The following is a 26,122-nucleotide window of genomic DNA, read 5'->3' on the forward strand; positions in this document are numbered from 1 at the left end:
ACACACACACACACACACAAACACTCACACACACACACACACACACACACACACACACACAGAAACACACACACTCTCTCCCGGTTATTGATTTGATTTTATATATATAAGAATATATACACAGATAATACATATTATATACATTTTACGGAAGGCGGGACACCCTGGCACAAGTAAAATAATTACTTAAAAGGATGTCCCAACAACGGATAAATGTTAAATGTAAAACGTATTTTTTGAATAAAAATTTTTTCATTTTCATTTTTTTTTTCATTTTTTTCATCCCTTCTCCCAAAGGAACCGAGCTTAATGTCGAGATAAAAAGTATCCCATATTACTCCTAACACTTCCAAGAATATGTGTACAAAGTTTCATGAGGATCGGTTTAGTAGTTTTTTTTTTGAAAGCGTAACAAACAAACTTACATTGACATTTATAATATTAGTAGGGAAGTAGGGATAGGGATAGGGATACGAATAGGGATAGGGATATACATAAATAGTATAATCTTATACTACTTAATATATATGAAGCTGAAGACTTTGTTTGTTAGTTTGTTTTGTTCTTGAACGCGATGTTCTTAGGAACTATTGGTCCGATTTGAAAAATTATTTCAGTGTTGGATAGCCCATTTATCTAGGAACGCTATAGGCTATATCATTACGCCAAGACCAGTAGGAGCCCAGCACTAATGAAGAATCTTTCAAAGTCGGGGTTTTTTTTCCTTTAGAGAATTTCGATGAAATCATGTATCCCAAAGTCGTTCCCCTTTAAAAGTTCTAAAAAAAACTACGAGACAGCAAATGTCTATCATTTAAGGTTGACTTATAAGCAGACAAAGTCGCGAGGGACCGCTAATATACAGATAAACACCCAGACACTGAAAATCATTTATGTTCATGACACAAACATTTTCTGTGGCATAGCATTTTCCGAACGTATGAACCGATTTTAATTTTGTTTTTTTTTTTTCAAAGGTGAATTAGTAGGCTATGTTTTAGGAAAATCGTGCCAAGATGGCTGCCGCCATAAAATGGCGGATCACATATTTTTTCACAACTCCGATACGGGTATCAAATTAAAGGCTTGACTAGTAGAATAATGTACACAGTGTTTTGAAAGTCAGGGGTTCTTAAAATTTTTAATTTATATATTATATTAGGTATAAAAATATAGATAGTGCTTAGTATCGTAAACGTATAGGCCACTGTGCCCTTACTTCGAAATTCCTGTTAACTGACAATATAGCTAACAGATAACAAATAAGGGCCATTAACGACAGTGGCTATGATACATATCGACTATCAAAAATAACGGATGACCCCAAACTAAGAGCTAGTGACCACCACAACGTGTCATTTAGAACCTACAGGTTTAGGTTAACAACAAAAATCTAATATCCTGAAAAACTAAAATTCAAGACTATCACACTCATTCCTATTTCTTAGGCGTGTTTCGTCACCAATAAAAATTATAATTTAATCAAGGTCTAAGCGGTAATTGCCCAGTGGGTAGGAGTAACCTCTAACTTTCCTAAGTTATGTGCGTTTTAAGCAATTAATATATCACTGTGATGACCTATAACTCTGAAACATGGTCGTTAACTATGGGCCTCATAAGAGGCTCAGAGTCACTCAGCGGGCTATAAAGAGAGCTATGCTCGGAGTATCTCTATGCGATCGAATCAGTAATGTGGAGATTCGTAGAAGAACCAGAGTTACCGACATAGCTCAACGAGTCGCGAAGCTCAAGTGGCAATGGGCCAGGCACATAGTTCGGAGAAAGGATGGACGTTGGGGTCCCAAGGTGCTGGAATGGCAGCCCCGAACTGGTAACCGCAGCGTTGATCGACCCCCAACGAGGTGGACAGACGACATTAAGCGCGTCACAGGGAGCAGCTGGATCCATGCGGCACAGAACCGTGGAATTTGGAACTCCCTACAAAAGACCTATGTCCAGCAGTGGACGTCTATCGGTTGATGTAATGATGATAATGATGATGAATATATCACTTGCTTCAACGGTGAAGGAAAAAGTGTCTACTAATCTACCCTGGGCCAGTGTGGTGGAATACGGCCTTAACAAGGGGTTAGGAACTGTGCCTCGCTGCGGTGGTTTCGAGGACGTTTTAGATTCTATTTAGTTTTAAATAGTTTATTTTAAAGCACTTTATTAAATAAAAATATTACCTATAAAAAAAAAAAAATTATAAGTATTTATGTATATTATTCATACATATATTCATCAGTCATCTTAGTACCCATAGCACAAGCTACGCTTACTTTGGGACTAGATGGCAATGTGTGTATTGTTGTAGTATATTTATTATATTTATTTATATTTGCACAATCCATGGCACAGTGTAACTATGTGCCTTATTTCATAGAAATCTGTTAAGCCTTATTGGTATCTACACAGTATTGTCCGCGACTTCGTCCGTTATGTTTTTGTTTTGGTTTTTAAGTTAAAATGTGTAAGTATATTGTTGTAGAAAAAAAATCAGGTATTGTTTTTAAAAAAAACTTTCTATCTCTAAAAATAACTGCTATTATTTGCAATTTTCATAAGTATCTCAATTTTTTAAATAAATATATTAAAGCCTATGTTACTTCGTGATAGTTAAGTTTTCCTTTGGCGAAATGGTTAAAATCGGTCCAGTACTTTCGGAGCCTACTGGGTACAAAGAAACAAAAAATCTTTCTTCTTTCTACGGCCTTAACAACTCTTTTTGGGTGGAGACCTGTGCCCTATAGTGGGCCGGTAATGGGTTGATATGATGATGATGACATAGTTACTTTAGGTAAAGTACTAGTGTTATGTATATCCATTGATGGGCTAGCGACGCTACGATCTCCCGCAGTCCGCTGTAGTCATACAAGTGGGAGGTCCGGGTTCAATCAACAACGGTAGCAAAGAGGGATAATTTCTGAATGTTTTACTGGTCTGGTGGGAGGTTTTGACCAAGGTAATTTACCATACCGACAAAGCCAAGCTATTGAGTTTCCGTGCGTAACCTACCCTAACAGAATGGTCGTTCGCTATCACCTTAGGCATCATCTCTTACCACCTGGGGAGTACGCCATCAAAGTATCAAGTAGTAGACAAGTATAATCATGTATGAAGGAAAGACTTCATCCGCGGAATAATGCTTAAAATTTTCGCTTAATGTTACATTTCTAATATATTATTTAAAATAAAAACAACTATATTATGTAGGTAATATATTTACATACAACAAGTTTGGGTGCAGCCATTTTTCAAATTAAATAATTTTATGAATTTCAAAAACATAAGCAAAAACTGCGTCTATGCGTGTGTATGTTTGTTCGTGTGTATGTGTGAGTGTGTCTGTCTGTGGCATCGTAGCAGCCGAACGGATTAACCGATATTGATTTTGTTTATTATCTGTGAATGGTGAATTAGTCGGGTGTTTTCTTAGCTATTTTTATTATTAGTTTGATGAAAATCGGTCAAAGATGGCCGCGCTAAAAAGTAGTAGGTTTACATACATTTTCACAACTCCCTCAATATGGGTATTAAATGAAGGGGCTGGACTAGTGGTAGTAATACTATACATAATACACGATGACAAACTTCAAATCCAAACTTGAATGTATAGCCTCTGTTTCTTTCTGATATAAATTTTTTTATTAGTAAAGAAATTGTTAAAATCGGTCGTGTCGTTTCAGAGCCCATTCGGTACAAACAAAAAAATCTTTCTTCGATATAATAATTTAGTAATAAGATACCCCTTATTTATTTAGATCATTATCATTCTGACCGATAGATGCTCTCTGCTGAACATATCCTTTTTGTAAGGACTTTAATATTCCACGTTCCTGTTCAGCATTTATCCAGCGACTCCATGGGACTTGTTAGCTGTCGTATGTCCATCTAGTTTCCTAATAAAATAATTTTTGCTATACAAATACTGACCGGTTCTTTCACTTTGGAATATCTTTATAACCGATAAACTCGAAACTAGCCATCCGGGCACCAAAGAGCCCTTTTATTGGCCGTTTACAGTTATGATGACATTCCTTACCTTCATAATAAGACAAACAACCTAATAATCAACATATGAGCCTACTTACGCCCATACTTTACATGGGAAAACGATTAAATTTTCAACGGTTCAAACAAATGTTACAAAATTTACATTAAAAGTCGAAGCTGCATAGCTTAGCTAAGACAGCGTCGCGTCGTCGCGTCGCGTCAATAAAAATCTGTACCTTGTTGGACCACACAGAATTATATGTCCATACCAGAAGTGGGTACATATATGAATACTTTTACCTGTATGTACCTAATGGGCATGTACTTCATACATGCGCAAAGCACTGCTGGACCGTATTTTTTTATTTAACTCATATCATTATTTTGGTCTGGTGGGAAACTTCGGTTAAGCGATTTAGCGTTCGGGTACGATGCCGGATAGAAACCGACTTTTGGTCATCATCATCATATCAACCGATAGACGTCCAATGCTGGACATAGGTCTTTTGTAGGGAGTTCCAAATTCCACGGTTTTGTGCCGCTTGAATCCAGCGGCTACCTGCGACGCGCCTAATGTTGTCCGTCCACCTCTACGGGGCGACCAACGCTGCGTTTACCAGTGCGGGGCTGCCATTCCAGCACCTTGGGACCCCAACGTCCATCCCTCCTCCGAACTATGTGCCCCGCCCATTGCCACTTCAGCCTTGCGACTCGTTGAGCTATGTCGGTAAATCTGGTTCGTCTACGGATCTCCACTTTTCTGACTTTTAGTGTTATTTCAAAAATTCAAAATTCATTTATTTCAAGTACGCACAAGCACTTTTGAAACGTCAAGTCTGTTTGTGTGTAGTGACTCTACTACCGACTCGAAAGGCAGATTCTACCGCGAAGAAGCCGACAAGAAATTTAGCAATTGCTCTTTTCCAATGTCAACAATTTACATTTTACATTTTAAAATTCATTTTTCTATCTTGTGAGAGATGAAAGCGGAGCCGGATGCTTCCAAGCAACCTTGTCATTAAAAGATTCATCAATTGTATAGTAACGTCGCTAAAAATGTGTTTAAACATTTTCTTTAAACTTATGCATTGGTAGGTCCAAAATTACCTTAGGAATCATATTACAAAAGCGTATACTCTATCCCACAAATGACTTCTGTACCTTTACGCAGACGATATGCAGATGTCACTTATTTATGACCATTTCTATAGGTCGACTTTTTATATCCACTTTTTGTTTATTTAGACAAATATGTTGTCTTACAAATACTATATTGTTATAAATATATTGTGATGCTACCGTAAGTATACCTATTTCTTTAAATTTTGCACGGAGGGCTTCACGTGATTTAAGTTTATATATTGACCGAATCGGTTTCTACGCGACATCGTACCGGAACGCACGCTTAGCGGCACGTCTTTGTCGATAGGGTGGTAAACAGCCACGGCCGAAGCCTCCCACGAGACCAGATCAAATCAGAAATTATAAATTCCCAATTTTACCATGCTGGGAATCGACCCCGGTTTCTCCAGCTCACTGCTACGGCGGGGTGGTCGTCAAAAGGATGTTGCATGAAGCAGTAGCAAAGCGATCGATGATTTTTCCATTTCACGCCATCTTCTTGATAAACTTGGTGCACCTACTGCTAATAGATAAATAACTCATCATCGTCATCATCATTTCAACACATTACCGGCCCACTACAAGCCATGAGTCGTCTCCTACAATAAGGGATTAATCCCGTAGCCCACCATGCTGGCCCAGTGCGGATTGGTGGACCTCACACACCTTCAAGAACATTATGGAGTAATCTCAGGCATTCAGGTTTCCTCATGATGTTTTCCTTCACCGTTAAAGTAATTAAAATATTCGTTAAGTATATTTTAGTTCCTCGTATTAAAACAGCAGATAGCTCCTAAAAGTTTATTTTCAAAAGGATTTTTCTTTTTCTTTGGGAAGGAGCTTCAAATACATGTATTATATTTGAAGCTCCATATATAATTATATTATTTATTCTTGCAAAATTATTTTATACCAACTGTAGCTATAGAAATAGTGTATGAAACATTTAAGAAAAGAAAACTGTAAATTTGATGAAACCCTTTAAGTAAATGCCCTTCAATTGAGTGGAACTTTCTTAAGTTAATTTTAATTTCAAAAAATCTAACTAAATGGAGATTTGTATTCAATTAAACAATAAAACGTTAAAATTATTAAACCAGAATTATATTTCCGAAAAACAAACGGCTCATTCATAATCTTCGTCAAAGTTAAAACGTCTCATACCGTCGAACCTAAATCCGTAAGCTGCAGCATTTTTTACATCTACTAGCGCCGGATTACGGTGTTTATAGAAACTGCCATGCCCGTGCGCAGGTCGCGACGAACCGTTCGGCACGCCTTGCGCCTTACGCGGGTAGAAAGCCTCAAACTGACCGCTAGATGGCAGCACGTTCTTCAATTCACCATCCTCGGGATCGTACGGACACACAGATGCCGCCACAACAAACAAACACGCAACGCGCAGCCACATCTAGAACAAAACTAATCTGTAACACTTTCTAAAAAGCAAAAAAAATAACAAATAGGTACAAGAAGTAACGTACCGTGACGGTTGAAGATGCAAATGAAGTGAGCTAAGTTAATGCCTTAATGTTGATCGTTGCGTAAGAATGTGACAGGTCGATTCGTCGGTCGATCACCTTGACGGCACAACCGGCTAAATCCTAACCGCACGGTCTGACCTGCCGCGATGTTCTACTACGCAACACTTTCCCTTTACGTCACTCAATTATCAAGTAAAAACAAGCACACCATGTGAATTCTATAGCGGCAACTGGCAAACAGTTCCACAAACTCATGAGTAAACCTGGTTCCAATATGATTGCGTAATATGCAATTTTTAGTATGTATTTAAAGCGGACTAACTGCATTCTTCCTAAGATTAGTGTTATGATGTTTTGGTGAATTTATTTATCGTTACTGATGTAATAATGCCTAAAGTTTACCTTTTTATCAGTAGGTACATGAATATACTTTCAACAACGCAGATTTCAAATAACTTATAAAGGATTTTTTTTTGTCACCTCTTGTTGAGAGGTGGAAGAAATAACTATATATATTAACGTTATATATAAATAACCTCATTTAGTAAACCAATTTTGGTTAAATATCTGGGATGACGTTTACTGTAAACAATAAGCATTATACTGGACAGGTAGACCGTGAAAATCGAGTATAATAGCCCGCGACGTTTTTTTTTCAAATTTCTTGAAAACCCTTAGTTATTTTTTCGGGATTAACATCATGCGAAGTATCCAGGATGCCAGTTATTTAAATGCACAATTAAGAACGGTTTAGCTTTAAACGAGTAACATAAACTACGTTTTTAAATCTCACTGGAATGTTACACTGGTGCTTGTTAGGGACAAAAGTATAATATGTGCATCAACAGGCCGCCAACGCACGATCATTGCAGTTGTTGAGTCGAACATAGATATACAAGTCTATTAACAAACCCACCAATATTTGCGTTTGGAAAATTAGATATTCCATTTTAAACTACTAATATAAGGTCAACGAACCATTAGGCATCAACTAGCATATTCCCTTCAGTAGCCCAATATGGAACATTTAAATGATTTTAACATTTAAAGTGATTATATTCAATCGTCTTTTAGTTATTACTGCGATATATTAAAAAGAGAACGTCGGGAAATAACACCTTTATTACACAGTTTTGCACATTAAGCTCAATTACTTTAAACTTACTCACCTAGTTATCGTCTTAATAACTTTAAATTTTTAGGTAGCGATCTTATGGCATGTGTAAGGTAATGTTACATATAATAAGTGCGCGCATTTCAACCAATGTAATAAAAACAAATACAGCAGATTACACGAGTCTGAAATAATCAAATTAGAATTGTATTTATTTTTAAATCATATCAACATAAATACAACGTACAATAATAAACTAATATATAAATCTTGCATGGCATAAATTAATAATGTGTAATCAAAGCAAAGGATGATTCACCAGCCTTGACCTATAAGACCAAATTGCGTTTGTAATCCATCAATAAAAAATCAGCTTCCGTATTTTTCTGTTTGTAAAACCTAAAAATACCTAATCACCCATTAGGTGATTTAGTTTCTTTTCATTACTTCACTAGGAGAGTTTTTAATACCAGACTAAGCTTTTGTATAAGCTAGTAAAGGTTCAGCTAGTTTGATAATTTATTCGGATACACGCTAGTGAACTGCAAAAGATACTCATCCAAAAATTTACTATAAGTTAAACGAATTTCTTGTAATAGAAGTTACATCTAACCGAGACCATAATCTCATCTTGTATGTATTATTTAATTATCCTGCACCTATTTTCTTTTTTAAAAATATTATTTTTGTATTTTTTTTAATCTATTATTATTTTTATATAACGAATGAATTCTAGCATTCAATAATTAATAATTTCTCAATAATTTTAATGTTAAAACTCACTCAGCACCCCAACTGGGTTTTCATGTAAATGGAAAGTTGCTAAAATGAATAAACAAACAATAAATTAAGGGCTGGTTTATAATTCAAAGACTGATTTAATTTAAGTGTATGTATTTCTTGCTTAAGTAAGCATCCACGAAACAAAATTAAGTTATTAATAGTACTTATCGTTATACTAAATAGTACAATAGATAAAATATACATTTGCTTATAAATATTTTTTTACATAATATAAATGTCTAGATAATTTGTTGCTCAGACCAATATACTTATATCTAAACCATTGCATAAAATCAAACGCTTGTGACCAATTAATACGTTCTAACGCCTCACTGCCGATATAGAGCACAGATAAAAATAATAAATAAACCAAGAAAATGCACTGGAAAAACTCCATTAAGAATCACATAATACGCATACTTAAATTTTGTCTACGCTCAAAGACATTTCCTGAGTATAGAGATCGAGATCGTGCTAAGAAAATAATCTATGACTTCGAAATAGACCTATTATATCACTTTTATATGTATCAAATGTTACAAAGCAGATTTTTATGTCGCAAAAAGATAGTTTACATCTTGTAGACGGGCACAGTTCACCTTGTATAGCGAAAAAGCAAACTCGAACCGTTGCCGCGAAGTGAAAAAGAAATAACCTATGTTGCTTATAGACAGTTTTATAGCTAAACTGATCTTGATAAAATACGGACGTAATATAATTTTTAGCCCAGAAAAGCAAAATTTTCAAATTAAAAACAGGATTTTCAATGAAAGAACGTCACATTCAGTATGTGTAGTCTGTGGAGTACCCTTTCCTTAATTTTATGTTGTTAAGTTATCTACAAGTCGACATATTAATACTATTTTGATATTTCAAAATGGGCGTCATAAAACCCAAGATAGCTTATGGAGAAACATAAATAAAGTATATAAGTAGTTACTTGATAATATTTGGTACTCTTGTCAGGTGCTATATATTTGATTCATACCGACTCGGTCATAACGTGTTTTATACCTTCCGGATATTGGTTGGTCATTTTCACACTATAACACTATTATATTATATACTGCTTATTCAGCAAACTGATAAGGGACTGACTTATTAAATCGGTTGTAAATCAACTTACATCCCTTTCACAAGGTTATTTTTTGAAAAGGTCAAAAACTATGATTGGACCTGCCCATTAAGTTTAGTTGAGATAAACAATCGTCACAAAACGGCAGCGAGCGTACAACGAATGTCATTACAATCCTTAACTCTAATATAATGATATATAATTTAAGGTGATGCTCGATTTCATCATGGAACAACACTTACAAAACTACATTTTACGACTACGATTCTACTGGAATATAACCTACTAACAATAATCACCGTCCGCAGCTTCTTAATGTCCCAATTTTGGGCACAGATCTCCCTTCCTCGTAGGATAAACGGATTTAGAGCTTAGGATTGATGATGATCGCGACCATAATACTTAATTATGCCGAAAATTCAGGTAGATCTTAATTTTGGGGCACCATCACACTCAGCCGATACATTGTGGCTAGCGCATATGGTGAAAGGACGCCTTACAAGAATCGTCCTGACATCACATTAGGGGTTATGCTAGCGAGTCGAGGCGCATCGAAGCGTCAACCAAAAATATTTGTATGAGATTTTGACAGATATCTCTTTAACGCAATGCACAAATTTCCATCGAGGTAGGTATGAATAAGACGCTACCGTAACGACGTAACCGCACAAATGCTCGATTTCTTTAACCCCATAAAAGTGAAAGAATTTGTGCGTTTTAGAGATAGGTGTCATGAAGCCTTTTAAATATCGATGCGTTTCTTCTGTATGCGAGCATGCCCCGACACTTTATACATTTATTAAGCAACGCACCCAAAATTGTCCTGAAACCGCTTTTTTATAAAGCAACGCACATTACATGCAGTTACACGACACAATGTTATTATTTTATTGTGGAGCAACTAGCATTACAATATGGTGAAAGGTCGTCTAGGAAAAATCGTCCTGACAATATTTTAGTACATTTTGTAAGGAGCAACGCACCAAGCATCAGGCCGAAGCGCAAATAATGTTATAAAATTCAATTTTTATTTTATATAATTTTTTGCTTGTTTTGTTCATAAATTACATAAATTAAAAAAAAACTCACATAGTCGCTCTTATGTTAGAAATCTTGTAATATATGATAAATGAATTTCATTAAGATGCACTACGGCCCGCCGCGCCTCCTCGTACTCTTACATTTGCCTACTCGACAAAATTAACTGGATTAAATTAATTTCGGCCCATGTGTTAACGAAACGTAAATACTGCGCTTGATGTAGGCGAGTACTTAAGTTTTAAATGATTAAAGATCCAAATATTAATACCCGTGATAATAAACCACTATAATACAATTTATTAATATCTACCCAACACAAAAACGTTTTTTTTTTTTTTTACAAGTTCTAATATTTCCCAACTTTGCTCTAATCATTAAGGTTGGATGCTTCCAAAATTATTTTTGTTCCCAGCCTTAGCTCAGACTAAGTGAGGAGTCACAAAGTCAGTATTTATAAAGCTATTGGTGCTTAGCAAAGCATTGCTCACAAAATCGGAAAACTAAGGATAACCCAAAATAAGAGAAACTTTATTGATTTAACCTCTTACATTACAAGTGTCCTTTATAATTTAAGCGCCCTTAAAATGTAAACTTATTATTAATTTGACCCCCTCGAAGAGGTTGTATTTCGTTAGTCTAAGAAGTGTTCGCTTGATTTGTATGTACCTATATCTAATGCTACGAGACTGCAATCTTTCGTGACAGTAATAGACTTATTAAACTTCAGGTATTTTCTTTGTTATATCCTAACATGCCCGCTGCGGAAGTCCACAATACACAAGGAACAATATATCTGCATGGTCATTAAAAAGCCTCAAAAATTCAACACTTATCTATAAAAAACTCAGGTATGCGGCGCAAAAGCTGCCTAGACTCCTTTTTTTTTCAATGCGGTTTCAAAGCAAATTTGCATTTGCAAATGGTGTCTGGGAATACGGCGCGGGAAGTATATATAGATTTGATTCGAATAGTCTGTAGAGTCTTTAACTTAAGCTTTGTAAAATATTTGCAATAGTCTTTGTTTAAGCTGAATAAAAACCGTAAACTGAACTGACTATATATTACGGATTAAAGCACATCATTCCTTGTGTAATTCTAATTTAATATTCATATAAATCCTTAGGACTTCCTCAGGCCTCCAGCATTGTCTTTGCAGTGAGAAGAATTAAGAATTGTCTTAGAGTTTGTGAATAATGCCCGTTGTCACTATACCTAGGTATAGCCTAAATCGAATGCCTAATGATTTAGGAAATGTCTTTGGAAAAAAAAAGTTTCACCAACTATTAAGTTATAACTGTTGGTGAACGGTCGATGCATGCTAGGAGTTTCCTTAGATTAGACGTTACTCATTTAGACATTAGTCTGTCGTTAGTGAAAAAAGGCAAAAGACTCTTTAAAGTTACTTCTGTATTCTACAAATGAGTTTGACAGCAATTTTGACACTTATTACCAAAAGTGATAAGTATTATACTATATAAAGACAATAATTTACCGAGGCTACTCAAACATAGCTATATTATAAATGCGTCGAATTATTATTTAACAATCATTATTTATTATAACATTGTGCCTAATTAGCTACAGATATGAAAAATTATTGTTTGCAGATACCTATTTAGCAAAAATCACAAACTGCTTCTTCTATCATATACAAACGGGTCTTAATCAACTAATCTATTCTACTATTACTTAAATTTGATACGACCAGTACAATAAATCCCAACGGTTCCTGATTTGAAACTCAGCGATTGGACAATATTCAACCATATTAATAGGGTATTAGAAACTGTTTCCTTTTGAAATAAATCCAAAAGAATAAGTGGCGGACTTATGTAGGTTAAAATATTCTTTATTTTTTAATTTATATATATCGGTTATACGTGGCTTTGTTTTTTGACCACTGATATGATCCGAAAATTGATGGATCTGATTTCAGTGAGTATTTTAAAAAATCTGCTGTTTTTAGGCTTCTCTTACATTGGCATCTAAAGCTAGACAGCTCGGGAGTTGTAACTTTCAGCATTGCAAGACACCACTGACAATAATGGTAAAAGCCGATTATAGAGCAAATTAAGCCAAAAAGTCGGATAAAAGTAAGCTCGGCCAAAGTAAGCTAAGCTACACGAAGCTAAAATGACTCCACCCACTGGAGAAATGCTGAGTGAAGATGTTTTTATGTCATACCCTTTTCGATAAAGAACATAAATTATCCATATTTTGATAGTTTTAATACCCTATTGCGATCACAATTATATAAGCATCAGATCTGCTTATTAGAGCAGTATTGTTCGAGTAAAGATATGGACACGCCGATTTTTAGTGGGTACAATATCACAGTATAATGCGATGATTACATTTTCTTTTAATAGATTTAACCTTTTTTTTTCACCACAGTCACTTGCGGCCCGTGGACCGCAATGCGTTTCACAACAACTTACTTAGTAACGACTACCCTAATACATAAAACATTATTGCTCAATAATAATAATTTATTATTTATTACTTTTGATATTTTGTCAGTGACATTGGCGATGTTTGTAATGCTTTCCTATTTGGTAACATTTCTGCTCTATTGTTAATAATAGAGAGCAAAAATGTTATGTCTGTAGTTAACATGGTCATGCTAAAAGGATTTGTCGATGGTAGAAGTTCAACAAATTTTAACTTTAATTTTGATGCGTACACGCTGAAATTATGGGCACCAATGAAACCATCCGTTGGCTTCCGTTATTTTGGTTCTGTACGCTGCATAAGACACTGAGTATCTTTTTTATAACAAGTCAAGGTCAAGTTCGCGCTTTACTCAACAAAATTCGACTTTAATATGCCATAGACAATCAGGGCTCGATACGTTTACATAAACGATATCTGAATCGTACGTATAAGAACATACTGTCAAGGTCACGTCACTTATGTCATTAATAGAACGATGCTCGCCTTCGTCAGCTTCATAGCGATCACTGTGTTCATCACAATATTTTTCCGATTATAATACTCTAGAAACATTAGTTTAAATTCAATAATAACATGAACACCGTAAATCAGACCTATTGCGATAAACGCAAGGTACAAATCCTTATAACTCACGAACATCATTTAGTCTTGGTTGTGGTCAAGCATGATAAGCAAATAAGCATGTGTAAAGTTTTGCACATGTGGCTTAAGCACTTACACACTACTTTGTCTAAACGGTCTTCGTAAGATAGTTCTACGACGCTTAATAATTTTAAGTTTCACAATATAAAGGAGGTACACTGGATATGATGTAGCGCGACTTACAACGCGTACAATTCTAAGATTTCGGATCTCTTAAAATCTAAATCTAATAAAGCATTACTGTGGCAGTTACTATCAATTTTAGCAAAAGTACTTTGAGTAAGTACAGGTTATCTCTACCCTATACCAACGTTTATATTCAGCGTCAATGCAGCTTTAATACGATTATTGCATGTATAAATAGGATTGGTTTTATTGTGTTTATTTTATGATGGGATGTTCAATGTAGCATTCACATAACGGTATATAATATAAGTTATCTATTGATATTGCTATTTTGTAATGTGTAAGACACTATGAAGGTTGGTTCGGTCCTATTGTTAACCTCTATATCTATAAATAGCGCTGTATAAATTAAGGCATTTGAGAGGCTATGTTGTAGATAAATCTGCTGATTTATCAGTACGTACTATTGTGGATTTTTTAAACTTAATGTATATTTAACCTCTGCGTTTAACATACAAAGTAATAAAAACTTTGTAGGTTAAACGTACTTAACGTTTTTTAATTGTTTTGCTGCTGATCGATCAAAGATACATATCCGAATTCTTTTTGCTAGAGGTACAGTAATATATATATATCAGCCATTGCGACACCCTCGCATACTTTAAAGGGTATTTCTTAACACACCAAATTTCTCGTTCGTACGTTGTTCGTTATTTAATTATAGTTCACCAATGGGACGCCGTTGTAAGACACAAAAAAAGGTCTTGTAAACATTTCGACGATGATATAAACTACGCAATCACAATTGGTTTATATATTGTAGACACAAACTTTGTATACATAATAGAGAACACTTTCACCCAAAATTTAAGTCAAACCGATGCAAACGTTGTGAGAATAGCACTAATGCAAAGCAAGTAACTCTGCAAAATGCTGCGAATAAACTTCAATATAAATCTTCTACGCTACCTATATACGTACTTAGAACTGTCATCGGATCTTAAATTTTGGGTTGTACTGTACAGCCTATTTTAAAATCCCCTATCCTTAGACTACAGAGACACTATAATAGACGAAAAATACATAAACAAGTTATGATGGGAATTATTTAGTGCTTCTAAAATGAATCTATAAGTAACATTTCGTTGTTGGTGCCACTAAGTTTAGATGTTAATAATTTAATTACTTACGAGACACAGATCAGAAATATTGATGCCAAGGAAGTCAATTCCGTCAACCATTGTGTTTTAACCAGATGGCGATTATCGTTATTATTCGTTTCGTTATCGATTCGATTTAAGGCAACGTTACAAATCTTTGGCAACTGCCAAAATTGATGCGTCTGATATTGACAGACGCATCAACTTGTATGCAATAAAATTTATGGCGGAACATCACTGATATGTCTGGTTAAAACGACAATTATCTTATAACATTGGAACTACCCTTATTATAGTTATTGCGTCATATAACTAAATCTAAACTATAATTTTTATGCAACCTTGTACCTATATTAAATAACATTAATTAGTCTAACATGTTCTGGTCGCTAATAGATTCAGTCTCTCTTCCAACGAGTTGTCGACTTGTCGTCTTCATCCATACGCCTTATTCAATAGCGACACTTCATCCATAACGCCTTATTCAATAGCGACAGTGCCATCGCTAGTTTTGAAAGGACACTATGGGATCAGGACACTATGGATCGCTATGGGTTACCCATTAGAAAAGTTACAGAATAGGGTCTCAATTAATTCCCCAATCGCTAATCTGGTTACACGAGCACTGTAATATGCTCATAGCGAAGTAAACAAAGTAATCTTTGTGGAAGAAGTCATGCGGCATGTGTTCGTGACCGAATTGCAATTTGTATTGTGTCAAGTGTAGAGGATAGACCTATTGGCCGTATTCGATTATTTATTTTTTTCGATTTTCTGATGGACACTTTTGCCTATAACCATCTGAGGGGTTGCTACGGCGTCACCGGGGGAGTGGGCGAGCGCGAAAGCTCGCCATTAGAAGAGCTCCAGGGCTCGAGGGGGGGGGGGGGGGGGGAGACATCGACCCGAGGGTGCCTCCTGTGACCGTATTCGTGAACGAGCAGCTCATTTAATGTATTTTTATTTCCGCTAGATAGGCTTGCGTTTGACCTTGACCACTATCATGCCGGATGCAAAGCAATGATGAGGTCTGAGTTGATGCCCGCTTGCCTTGTAAATGCCGTAATGTTTTCAACTAAGTGCACTTGGTCGTTACTATATCTGTCAATTTTTATGAAATTGCAAATCCATATAATTTTTACAGATTAACGTAACAACTTCGCAACGAAACCTTACACTTTGTTTATTTTTCTTCGATTTCAACACGTGCAAGCTCGCGTAAATTTCTGCGTTTAATTAAACTTAGGCGAGTAGGTGTAATTGAAGTAAAAATAGAATTAGAAAAGATTTGCAAACTGTCATTGACATTAGTTTGTGTAGGAATGTATTTTAATTATTGTAAAAAAATATTTTTATTATTATGCAGGATAAAAACGTTAGAAAGTTTAATATTATATTCCCATATCTTTAAATTTATTATTATTATCTGTGAAAATATATGCGAGCATGCAAGGTTGTGAGGTTGATGTGCATTTCATGTACGACGATTTAATTAAGTAAGTTTAATCCCTATTTATTCCTCAAAACATGGGTCCATATTAGAATGTTCACCCTACAATGTTTTATTGAGTAATCATAGTTGTAATAAAGCTGTATAAGCTTATTAATTGGTGTTTTTATCTTTAATTGAATATTAATGCATTACATGAGAATAACTATAGGAACAATTATTCTAAATTGATATAATATTAAAAGGAAGTACTACATAACTCAATTCCATTGCCGTTATTAATATAAGCTATAATAATATACTAATGCAATACTAATATAAACTAATTAAGCTTGTATGTATCGTAACCTACTCATAATAAAATTCTACAAAATGTAGTTTAATATAATGAATCACGTGTTTCCTCGCATTTATTTTAACAAGGTGGTACGTCAGTAGGTTATTTGTCTTAACTTAATTCGACAAAACACGTCAATACAACTATCCACATATAGAGGCGAATAGTATCGACCCAAGCGTTTGACTATCTGAATCCTTTGATGCGGGCCGAAAAACCGACTGCGTGTTTGGTATTCGTCATATTTGTCAAACAGGCAAATAAAACCAATGTTTTGTATAGAATTTATCTAACATCCAAACACGCAAACCCAACCTATTGAAGTGCCACCATGAGATTATTATCTACAGAATAGAAGCCCCGTAATGCTAATTATATAATGACGTTAATGTCGGTTTGTTGTATTGTTTTGGTTTTACTAATCTTTTTTTTGTATATATTATAGTACGTTAAGTTATAGCAGGTATAATAAAATAACAATTGTAGCCAAGTGCCTACAATTGATGTTTTTTATACTTGTTATTATTAACATAGCAGAATGTATATCACATAGATACAATACAACCAATATTTTGTAACTTATCAGCTGATTATTTTGTTCTAAAACTATAAATTAAGGCTCGTTAAGTGTTTATACGTTTATATTATATCAGTTATTAGTAAACTGAAAGTAACAAGTGGTTCTTTTAATATTTAAATAATGTTTTTGGTCTTGATTCGTTAACAATTTTATCGAAAGTTATGTTAAGAATAACTAATAAAAATTCGAAACCTTCGAAAGCTTTGCTTATATTTTTATTATATCCTTATTTATCTGTATTTTTTTACCATTGCTAAGGGAATGTTCGGTTTGTATTCATGTATGGTATTTAAATAATTTATGAAATGATTTTATCCTTCTTTAATTATTATTTGTATCATCCCGATCTTCGATCAATTATGTAGATCAATAGTGAAAGTCTAGTTTTAACGCACGAGTTCGGTGCCGATTTTCGTAACCTTGTGTGTGACTCCTAACCACGTGTAATATATAGTGACGGTATCTCTTATCTAAACTAAGGACATAAATGTTAATGTGTTAATGTAAGCAATTGCATTAACGCATTCATTAATTCAGACACTTTTTATTAAAAAAGCGCAGCGGATACTTTGCCTGCTAGATTTTGTATGCATATCTAGTACATAGTTGATCGAAGTTATTGATACGCAAAAGTGAAAAAAGACAACACAAACACTTGGCTTTAACGGTAGCCCCTCATATTTCGTTCCCTATTTAATTAGGTTTGTCTACTGGAATTCATTTAATAATTAACTCTAATACATCTTACTAATAGACGTTGTAAAGCGGTTGCATAGTTATAAAATGTTTTGTCTTCTTCTTTCGAATGTCAATTTTTTAATGACATTGAAGAGTACGACATTGTATAACTAATCAATAGAACACGTCGGAACTTATACTACTGTATGTTTTGGTAAAACGCTGCCGTAAACTAATTCAAAAGGCCGCCCGTTGTACCTACTTTGTTACTACATTATTCCTAAATAACCTAGTGGTGGCGCCGAAATAAGTGGAACCAAACCGAACTAAACTCGAGTTTGAAGACTATGCTATAGCATTTTTTTGACCGTCTACCCAGCGGTAAACTAATAATTCTTGAGTAAACCACTGCCATAGTTTTTACTGAAAGAAATCACACGCAAAATTAAAATCATGTGACGTAGCGTAGGTGCTATGCGCGCGTCGGTCTTTTATGTAAAATAGGGTTGTCATAACTACACACATAGAATATATTGAATTCCTTTGTAGGGTTAAATAAATATTCTTCTTTTGATTTATTTTTTTACAGGGTGATTATACGGATACGGATAATAATACTTATGCATCCTTCAACATTATTTCGTAATTCGGTTACACGTTGTATTATAACTGAATAATAACTTAAGAATTCTTGAGATAATTACCAATTACGTAACAATTTTAACGACTGATCTTCGAATGCTACGTATTCGGCTTTATTGTAAGTGTTTTTCATATATTCTATTCTTTTTTTTATCAGTGTAAACAATATATACTCAAATTTAGTTACTGAACGTTTTGGTTCCCCCTATAAGAGCTAATAACGAATTAAGAAAACTTAATCATTAAACGCGAATGTTATTAAAGCAATGTTATTCATAATGGAGTTAAATAATTTAGAAAATATGGAAGATAGTTACAAATTTAAGATCACAATATCGAAAATCGGATACTAAAGATATATAGATAAAAAAATATACATGTCTTTATTTATAAATTACTTTTACCAGCAAAAATCAAGGAAGTGGCGTTAATTCTTTGGGACACAAAATTTTAAACAATACTGACAGTTTATACAGTCAGTTTATTCAAAACTGTGTACACCTAAATTATCACTAGTATCTGCTTAAAACGATAAAGCGTTGTTTGGAACGTCGGTATTCTTAGTAGAAAAATAAATACTTTCCGTATAGCAAGAGGAACGAAAATTAACGATTATCATAAGGAAATATTATAAGAGATCGCACCACTACAACTTACACCCTTAGACCAATGTAATAATGTTTATCTAAAAGACTTAAAGTCTGATTACGAATTTAAAGAGTGTTAAAGAATTTGAGAGTGTTGTTTTCTTAATAAATTAATACTTTTTTTTTTTTTTTAATGGACTGCGATGCGATATTTTTTATGATCCAGTCCCCTTGAGCCTTACAGTTTTTACATTTTTTAGTACGCCAGAGTAAAAGATCCGAATGTAAATTAAAAAGAAAAAGCATGAGTTTTGTTAAGTTTACAAAACTTGTACAGTCCGATTACGAAGTTACTTTTTAATCGTTTAACACACTCAACAATCGTTTCAAATATTTCTTTTTAAAAAAAGATGTCCAAATTAACTTTAGGATTTCAGGTAGTATAGAGCGTAGATAAAACATTATTATATTAGGTACCAAAATTTACAAACATCGTGCTATTAATAAAAATAATGAATCTACGGCAGAAAAATAACATCTTTTTTCCGTATATATGAACAAGTGGTTCGTTCTGATGCATTAATAGTATTCGCATTATTTATTAGCATGCGAAATCTCTTTTAAAAATAAATGTGTAATTTGCCAAATTCTGTGAATGCAATAATTCATGTGTGCATACGTCTGAGGCACACGGGTCGCCCCATGACAGTAAAACTACTTACGATCTACTAATACAAGTGATGGTTTCATGTGAAAATTCAAGTAATGTGATATCATTCTCGAGGAGAGTATGCGCATTGATCGACGAATAAAGGCACTCTAGGAGAGGTAGACGTCCTGAGGTGAACGCGATGTCTTATTATAAATTTTTCACATTTTAGTCCTGTTTTCACCTATTAGCAATTAACGTGCTATTTGTTAAGGCATAATAGCATTAACTTTTTCGCACAGATTATTTACGCACGATAATTCCGACATCCGATACATTCAGACCTACCAGAAGTTACTTCTAGTTATTACCGGTTTGCTTAAAAAAGTCAAATCGCCACTATACCTAGGTACTTTAAATAATATTCTGAGATTCTTGTACACATAAAACATTAAGATCTAACATAAAAATAGGAAAAAATTACGATTATAATAATAGTGCTGGAGTAGATTGGGGGGATTTGACGTAAGGGAGAGGGAAGGTCTCAGCAATTATTCTTGCTGAAACCTTCCCTCTCCGTAATTTATATTTCCACATGAATCTGTGTAAAATTCAAAGTTAAATTTAGTAAAACGTCTTCCTATAATAAAACATGGTTGTACAAGGTATTAGTAAAATAATATTAATCAACGATTTTTTTTTAAATAAATCCATCTCAAGATCAGATTAAAGTATTTACACTAAAATAAGCATTTAATAAACTGAAGTGAGTGAGTAAGGGGAGGAGGGTCGGATAAAATCACAAGAAACCTAACCTTGATATAAAATCTCTAGTAACGTGGAGTTTTCACCGTTAAACGCAGCATATACGAAACACATTCCGTTCGGTTTTTATATGTGAAACATATGCCCAAGTTTTTACGAAAAACCCTGCGTTTTTACTACCGCTGACTTTTACACAAACAAATTATAGCCTTCGCGCACTGAGACAACACCAAATTGTATGATGTATAAATAAAATTATTACTATTATATTTTTGTGCCAGTAAAATACGATGATTGGAAGTATTGTTGGCGACATGTAGACCGCGCCTTGTACACTTCAAACAACGCATTATGTTAGCCATATTACAATGCGTTTCCAGAATATTTAAATTTTGAAAGGTTTAATTGTTTGTTTGTACTAAGAACTCCTTACAAAGCATGTTCTAAGTTATTTATTTCTGCTTAGGATGACAGTTGCATTGAAAAGATATAATTTTGAATGAAAGCTTACAGCTTATAAGGTTTTTGTGTACAGTGACGATTTGATATTAGAGCAAACATTTTTTCGGGGTTAAACCTTAAGACTAAGTTATAAATACTTACTCAATATAATTATATGATATTACTCAAGAGATAAGTTACGCCCATGTTAGTATCAATCCATTCAACTAAGAGCAGTGATGTAGTAAAATTTTTGAGATACATATAAAAAATTACGGAATTGACGTGGAAATAAGCCGCATTTCTGTTATAGCAAAATTTCCCGTCAGTACCCAAATTCCTGATATGTAAGTATCTTTTCCCAATCTTGTCTACTTCTTTTAATCACTGGTGGCATTTATACTTCATTATTTCTTATTTATCTTATTATATCTTTAAGAGGTATGTCTAACAAATTAAAAAAAAAACAGTTTTATATATTTTTTTTAACTTTGCAATAAAAAAAATAAAAAAATGTCTACATAATAAGACAAGTCGGAAAAAAATTGTGTATACTAGCCAACCTTCCAGTAACAATCTTCATTAAACGTCCAAAGATCTTTGGGTAAATGACCTTCTTTGTCGAGAGTCGACATGATTTTAAACTTATTTTATTTATTACTGTTTAAACTTTCAATATAGTTGTAACAATGTAATAAAAAAATTGTATAAAATCAAGGAGTATAACTACTTCGAAAATTAAATCTTTAAAAACCATGTTATTGACGTACAATACTGACGATATTTAGTCTACTCCCGTTCTACTAAACAATAGTACCGGCCTGTATAAACTGTGTAACTAAAGCAATTTTTTTATCATAACATACTTAAATAGTTTTTTTTTACCAGTGCCTGCTCTTATTGAAGTTCCTATGCTTACCTATACATATATACCAATTTAATGAACATATTATTATACCCAGACTTTGAAAATCATACCTTAAAACGACCTAAAATAAAACCCAAATTACAAAATATAACAAACTCACAATATTTTGTATATGCATTAAATAAATTATAATTATTTTGTGAGATAAAGATGATGCATTCACCTTAAATGTTATCTCCAAAAGTAATATCTTTTAATAAATTTTATTTCGGAAGATTTAGGAAACAACATCAAAATATTCTTTATAAAAATTTTGTACACACTTAATTTTAAGCCAAAAATATGAACGTAGAAAATACCATATTACGAAAATTTTATTTGCCTAATTTTATTTATTTGTAATTTAAATTTCGTATTACATTAAAATTTTACTTTAATATTGTGTATATAATATTATACGCTTAATTTATTGAAACACATTATAATCAGTTTTTATTGCTACGAAAATTTTATTTGGAGCGTATATATATTTAATTGTGCTACGTTTTTATTAAAATTTATATTTAATGAGTCTGTATTATTTGTCGTATTATTTAGGGCCTCATACGTGTTCGAATTCGCTGAACCTCCCGTCATAGTGACGTTTTCGGGTCTTACCATATACACGACAATTTTGCACAAGTAAAGTTTGTAAACACGTACCTGATTCTATGTGTGGTAAGATGTATTACAAACATGACTTTGACGGGACGTACGACAATTTGGACTGTCTATTACACGCCAGCTAAAATATCACAAAATTATAGAACCAGCCATGCTAAAAATATACTATGTAAATATACACCTAAAATATTTTAAAAGAAAACCGATGGAATATATTAAATCTTCATGTTCAACATTTAAATCACTTCTAGTTAAACATTTGAATTATTTTTAATTAAATCCAATTAATCAACTTTAAAAAACTATCAATGAATCGTATAAATTAAAAAAAAATTAGGTTTGAGAGTTTAATATAAATTATAAATATATTGGTAAAACGGAATTAATTTTGATAGGATTATTTTTAAATTAATTATTCAGGTAATTTTAATGCATTTATGTGTGTGCATGCAGTCGTGATGATTCGCGCTTTGCGAATAATGGTAGTATAAATGCAAATGTGTCAGTTCCGACAAGCTTTCAAATTTCCTTTATATAAATTTAGTTTACACGATCAAATCAGAACACTTAATCGAGTACTAACTCTGTATAAATTAAATTTACACAGAGTCAATTTTCAACTTAATAATTAACAGATTTAACCGATTTTATTTTGGAAAAAGATACGGTCTAATGCTTTCTTATGTCGACTGACTTACGTGACAGAGCGCAGCGAGTGCTCTCGGTAAAATATCAAACACGTGTATGAAACACTCGTGTATTCAAAACCTGTGAATTAAACACCCGTGTATTAAACACCCGTATCTTAAACACCCGTGTATTAAAAACCGGTTTACGTACAACTCGCAAATGTTAACAGTGAATATCGTCGGCCTAATTATCAGAAATCGTAATAAAGTTTGGACAAACTTTACAAGAGCGTGAAAACATGAGTAATTTTTTTTTTATCAGTTTTCAAGTACTAGGTGCTGCGCAAATAAGCATGAGATAAAGCTTGTATCTTGCATTGGATACAAGTTACATTAAATATATAAAGCAAAAGCGTTATACGTAACGTAAGGAAAGTAACGTATGAAATGCCGAATGAAAGAATATTCTTGATAACCAAAGAATATTCCTAGGCACACATTTACCCTATTTAGTATGGATATAAAGTTATTAAAATGAAACCGAATAGTATTTTTTTCATCATTCAAGCGTCAATTTGTGAGTCCCCTAAATTTAACGATCTGCCGAATCGGTGCCGTAACTTAAGACGGCGCCTAACCAGTTCGTGAAGCCGGCGAATCACTAGGTATCCGATTAAGGCTTTTCTTAGGTTTAGTTAAAAGGGGCATTAGAGTCGCGCAAACAGTGAAACTGGTGCCTAACAGTCAGCGATACACTACAGTTAGCCCATGACTGCAATCTCACCTGATGGTAGGTGATAATGCAGTCCAGCCAGACCAAGCAGATGGCCTACCTGATGGCACGTGGTAAACCATCGCCTAATAACAGAGCAACACTTTACAGGGCAAGCAAGGAGCACGTCTTGTCTTGTCTTGTTTGCCCATCAACTTGAGGTGTAGGTTTTAAGCCTCATGTGACTGTAATTACACCGGCAACCACGCCCCTTTGACCGGAACAACAGCATCGCAACAATGCTGCTTAGAAGGCAGAAATAAACATGGTTGTATTGTAGCTTTTTGTGATAGAGCTCGTCCGGACTCTATCACAAAAAGTTCTAATACTCCTAAATTAATTATTAAGTTACCAAATCTGATATTATTATACCGACGATATGCAAACACTGTTGGAACCGCCCGCTTCCTGACTCGGTTCTTCATAACTTCCACACCGCACCGTGTAAATATGTATACATGATTTTAGCTAGTAAGAAATAAATATACGTCCGAATATACAAATAGGCGTTATTGCTTACATATAATATATGATGTCATAATAGCCGTTGTATTCGCACGAATGTCTCAAAGCGATCACAATGAAGCGCGTCTTCCGTTCGGGATATCGGACGATAATCGAACCGATATATCCGCAGTTATTTCGCAGTTGCGTATAGCAATGTAGTGATATATGAAGTACTTGGGTACTAATGGAACCTGATGTAAATAGATACTTATACCACAAGTAGTATATGTCTTAAGTGCATTTCGCCTAAATTTTGAGGGCCACTTAAATGTTTAAACATCTGAATTAAAAATTTAAGATGCCCCGATATTTTCAGTTCGTAGCTTCAAATTTGAGGGCACCTTAAATATTGTAAATACAATACAAAGGACGCGTCAATTATACATTAAGTGGCCCTCAAATTAAGGGTATTTAGAGGTTGCAGTGATAATGGGGTTATTTTGATGAACCCAGAGAGTGATTAGACACTGTACAGGTAACTTTCGAGCTTAGTTTTTGGTGATGGCTGGGTGAAGGGAGAAAACCAAAGGATTGAAAACCTTCCAAAAACTGACTGTATGCTCTTCCATCGGGATTTGCGGACCCACCTCGCTTGCTCCTTCTTCAGTTGTTCGATACCCTGTAATGTTGAATACATACTCATATTATAAACGCGTAATTCTATATACTGTCGAAGACGCAACTAAGCTTTAATTCCACGCAAACGCAAAAACGCGGATTGGTGGACTGCACACGTCTTTGGGAACATTAAGAAAAACTCTCAGGCATGCAGGTTTCCTCACGATCTTTTTCTTTGATCGTTGAAGCACGTGATATTTTAATTGGTGTTGGGATTCGAACTCGGCCCCCTGAAAATGTAACTAGTCCTAACCACTAGTCTAAATCCACCAACCTCTGAATCAATCTTGTTGAAATTTGGCTTAAATGTTGCTTCTAGATGGACAAAGGATAAATTCATGCATTTAAAAAAAGCATTTGTTATCTATGCATGGCTTGGCCGCTTCACTTATCTGAATGAAATTTTGCATTTTCAGATATATCTTGCAAACTATGGCCAATATAACAGCGAAATAAAGTTATTTTTTATCTCGGGAAAATATTAATGCATAAATTGTACAAATTAACGCACTAAAAAATTCAAATTTAGTAGTCTTATCGTACAGCAAAACTCCAAACGGTCCTATTATATTGGTAAATTCACAAAACTCCTCGCCAATAATATCTCAGCGTTTATTCAGAGACAACGTCAAAGAATGAAATGTTTTATTTAATTTTTAACATGTTTCTAGAGATATTGTATAATAGGAATAGGTATAATAGGAAAACGGGATCTATGGGTGCGTCTGTGATAGTGATCGTTATAATTATTACATAAATGTATTGATACGATTATTTCCCGATCCTATTGCAATATCAAATTTCTCAATTTAAATGTAGCAGAAATAAAATGCCATTTTAATTTTTCCTTTTTTTTTCTTCTTCTTACTCGGAATATGCCTATTTCAATCTACCAATTCTTAAAAGTCTTTGAAAGAACTCAAGATATATTTCAAGCCA

At 34.0% G+C, this 26,122-nt stretch overlaps 1 protein-coding gene across 5 annotated transcripts in view; it reads right to left on the reverse strand.

Moving 5' to 3' along the window:
- Positions 1 to 6,334: 6,334 nt before the first annotated feature.
- Positions 6,335 to 26,122, reverse strand: part of LOC120636696 (palmitoyltransferase ZDHHC3) — a 32,612-nt gene continuing 12,824 nt past the window's right edge. Inside the window, exons 6-7 of one of the 5 annotated variants that reach the window (XM_039908283.1) lie at positions 25,153 to 25,184; positions 6,335 to 6,529 (exon numbers count right to left, since the gene is read on the reverse strand). In XM_039908283.1, coding sequence (XP_039764217.1) covers positions 6,454 to 6,529; positions 25,153 to 25,184 — 108 coding nt within the window. In that variant the 3' untranslated portion in view covers positions 6,335 to 6,453. Of the gene's footprint in view, positions 6,530 to 24,663; positions 25,185 to 26,122 lie in introns of those variants that run through there. The other 4 variants (XM_039908282.1, XM_039908281.1, XM_039908280.1 and 1 more) reach the window with 4 other exon arrangements.

This window comes from Pararge aegeria, chromosome Z, assembly GCF_905163445.1.
Source record: "Pararge aegeria chromosome Z, ilParAegt1.1, whole genome shotgun sequence".
Classification (NCBI taxonomy): domain Eukaryota; kingdom Metazoa; phylum Arthropoda; class Insecta; order Lepidoptera; family Nymphalidae; genus Pararge; species Pararge aegeria.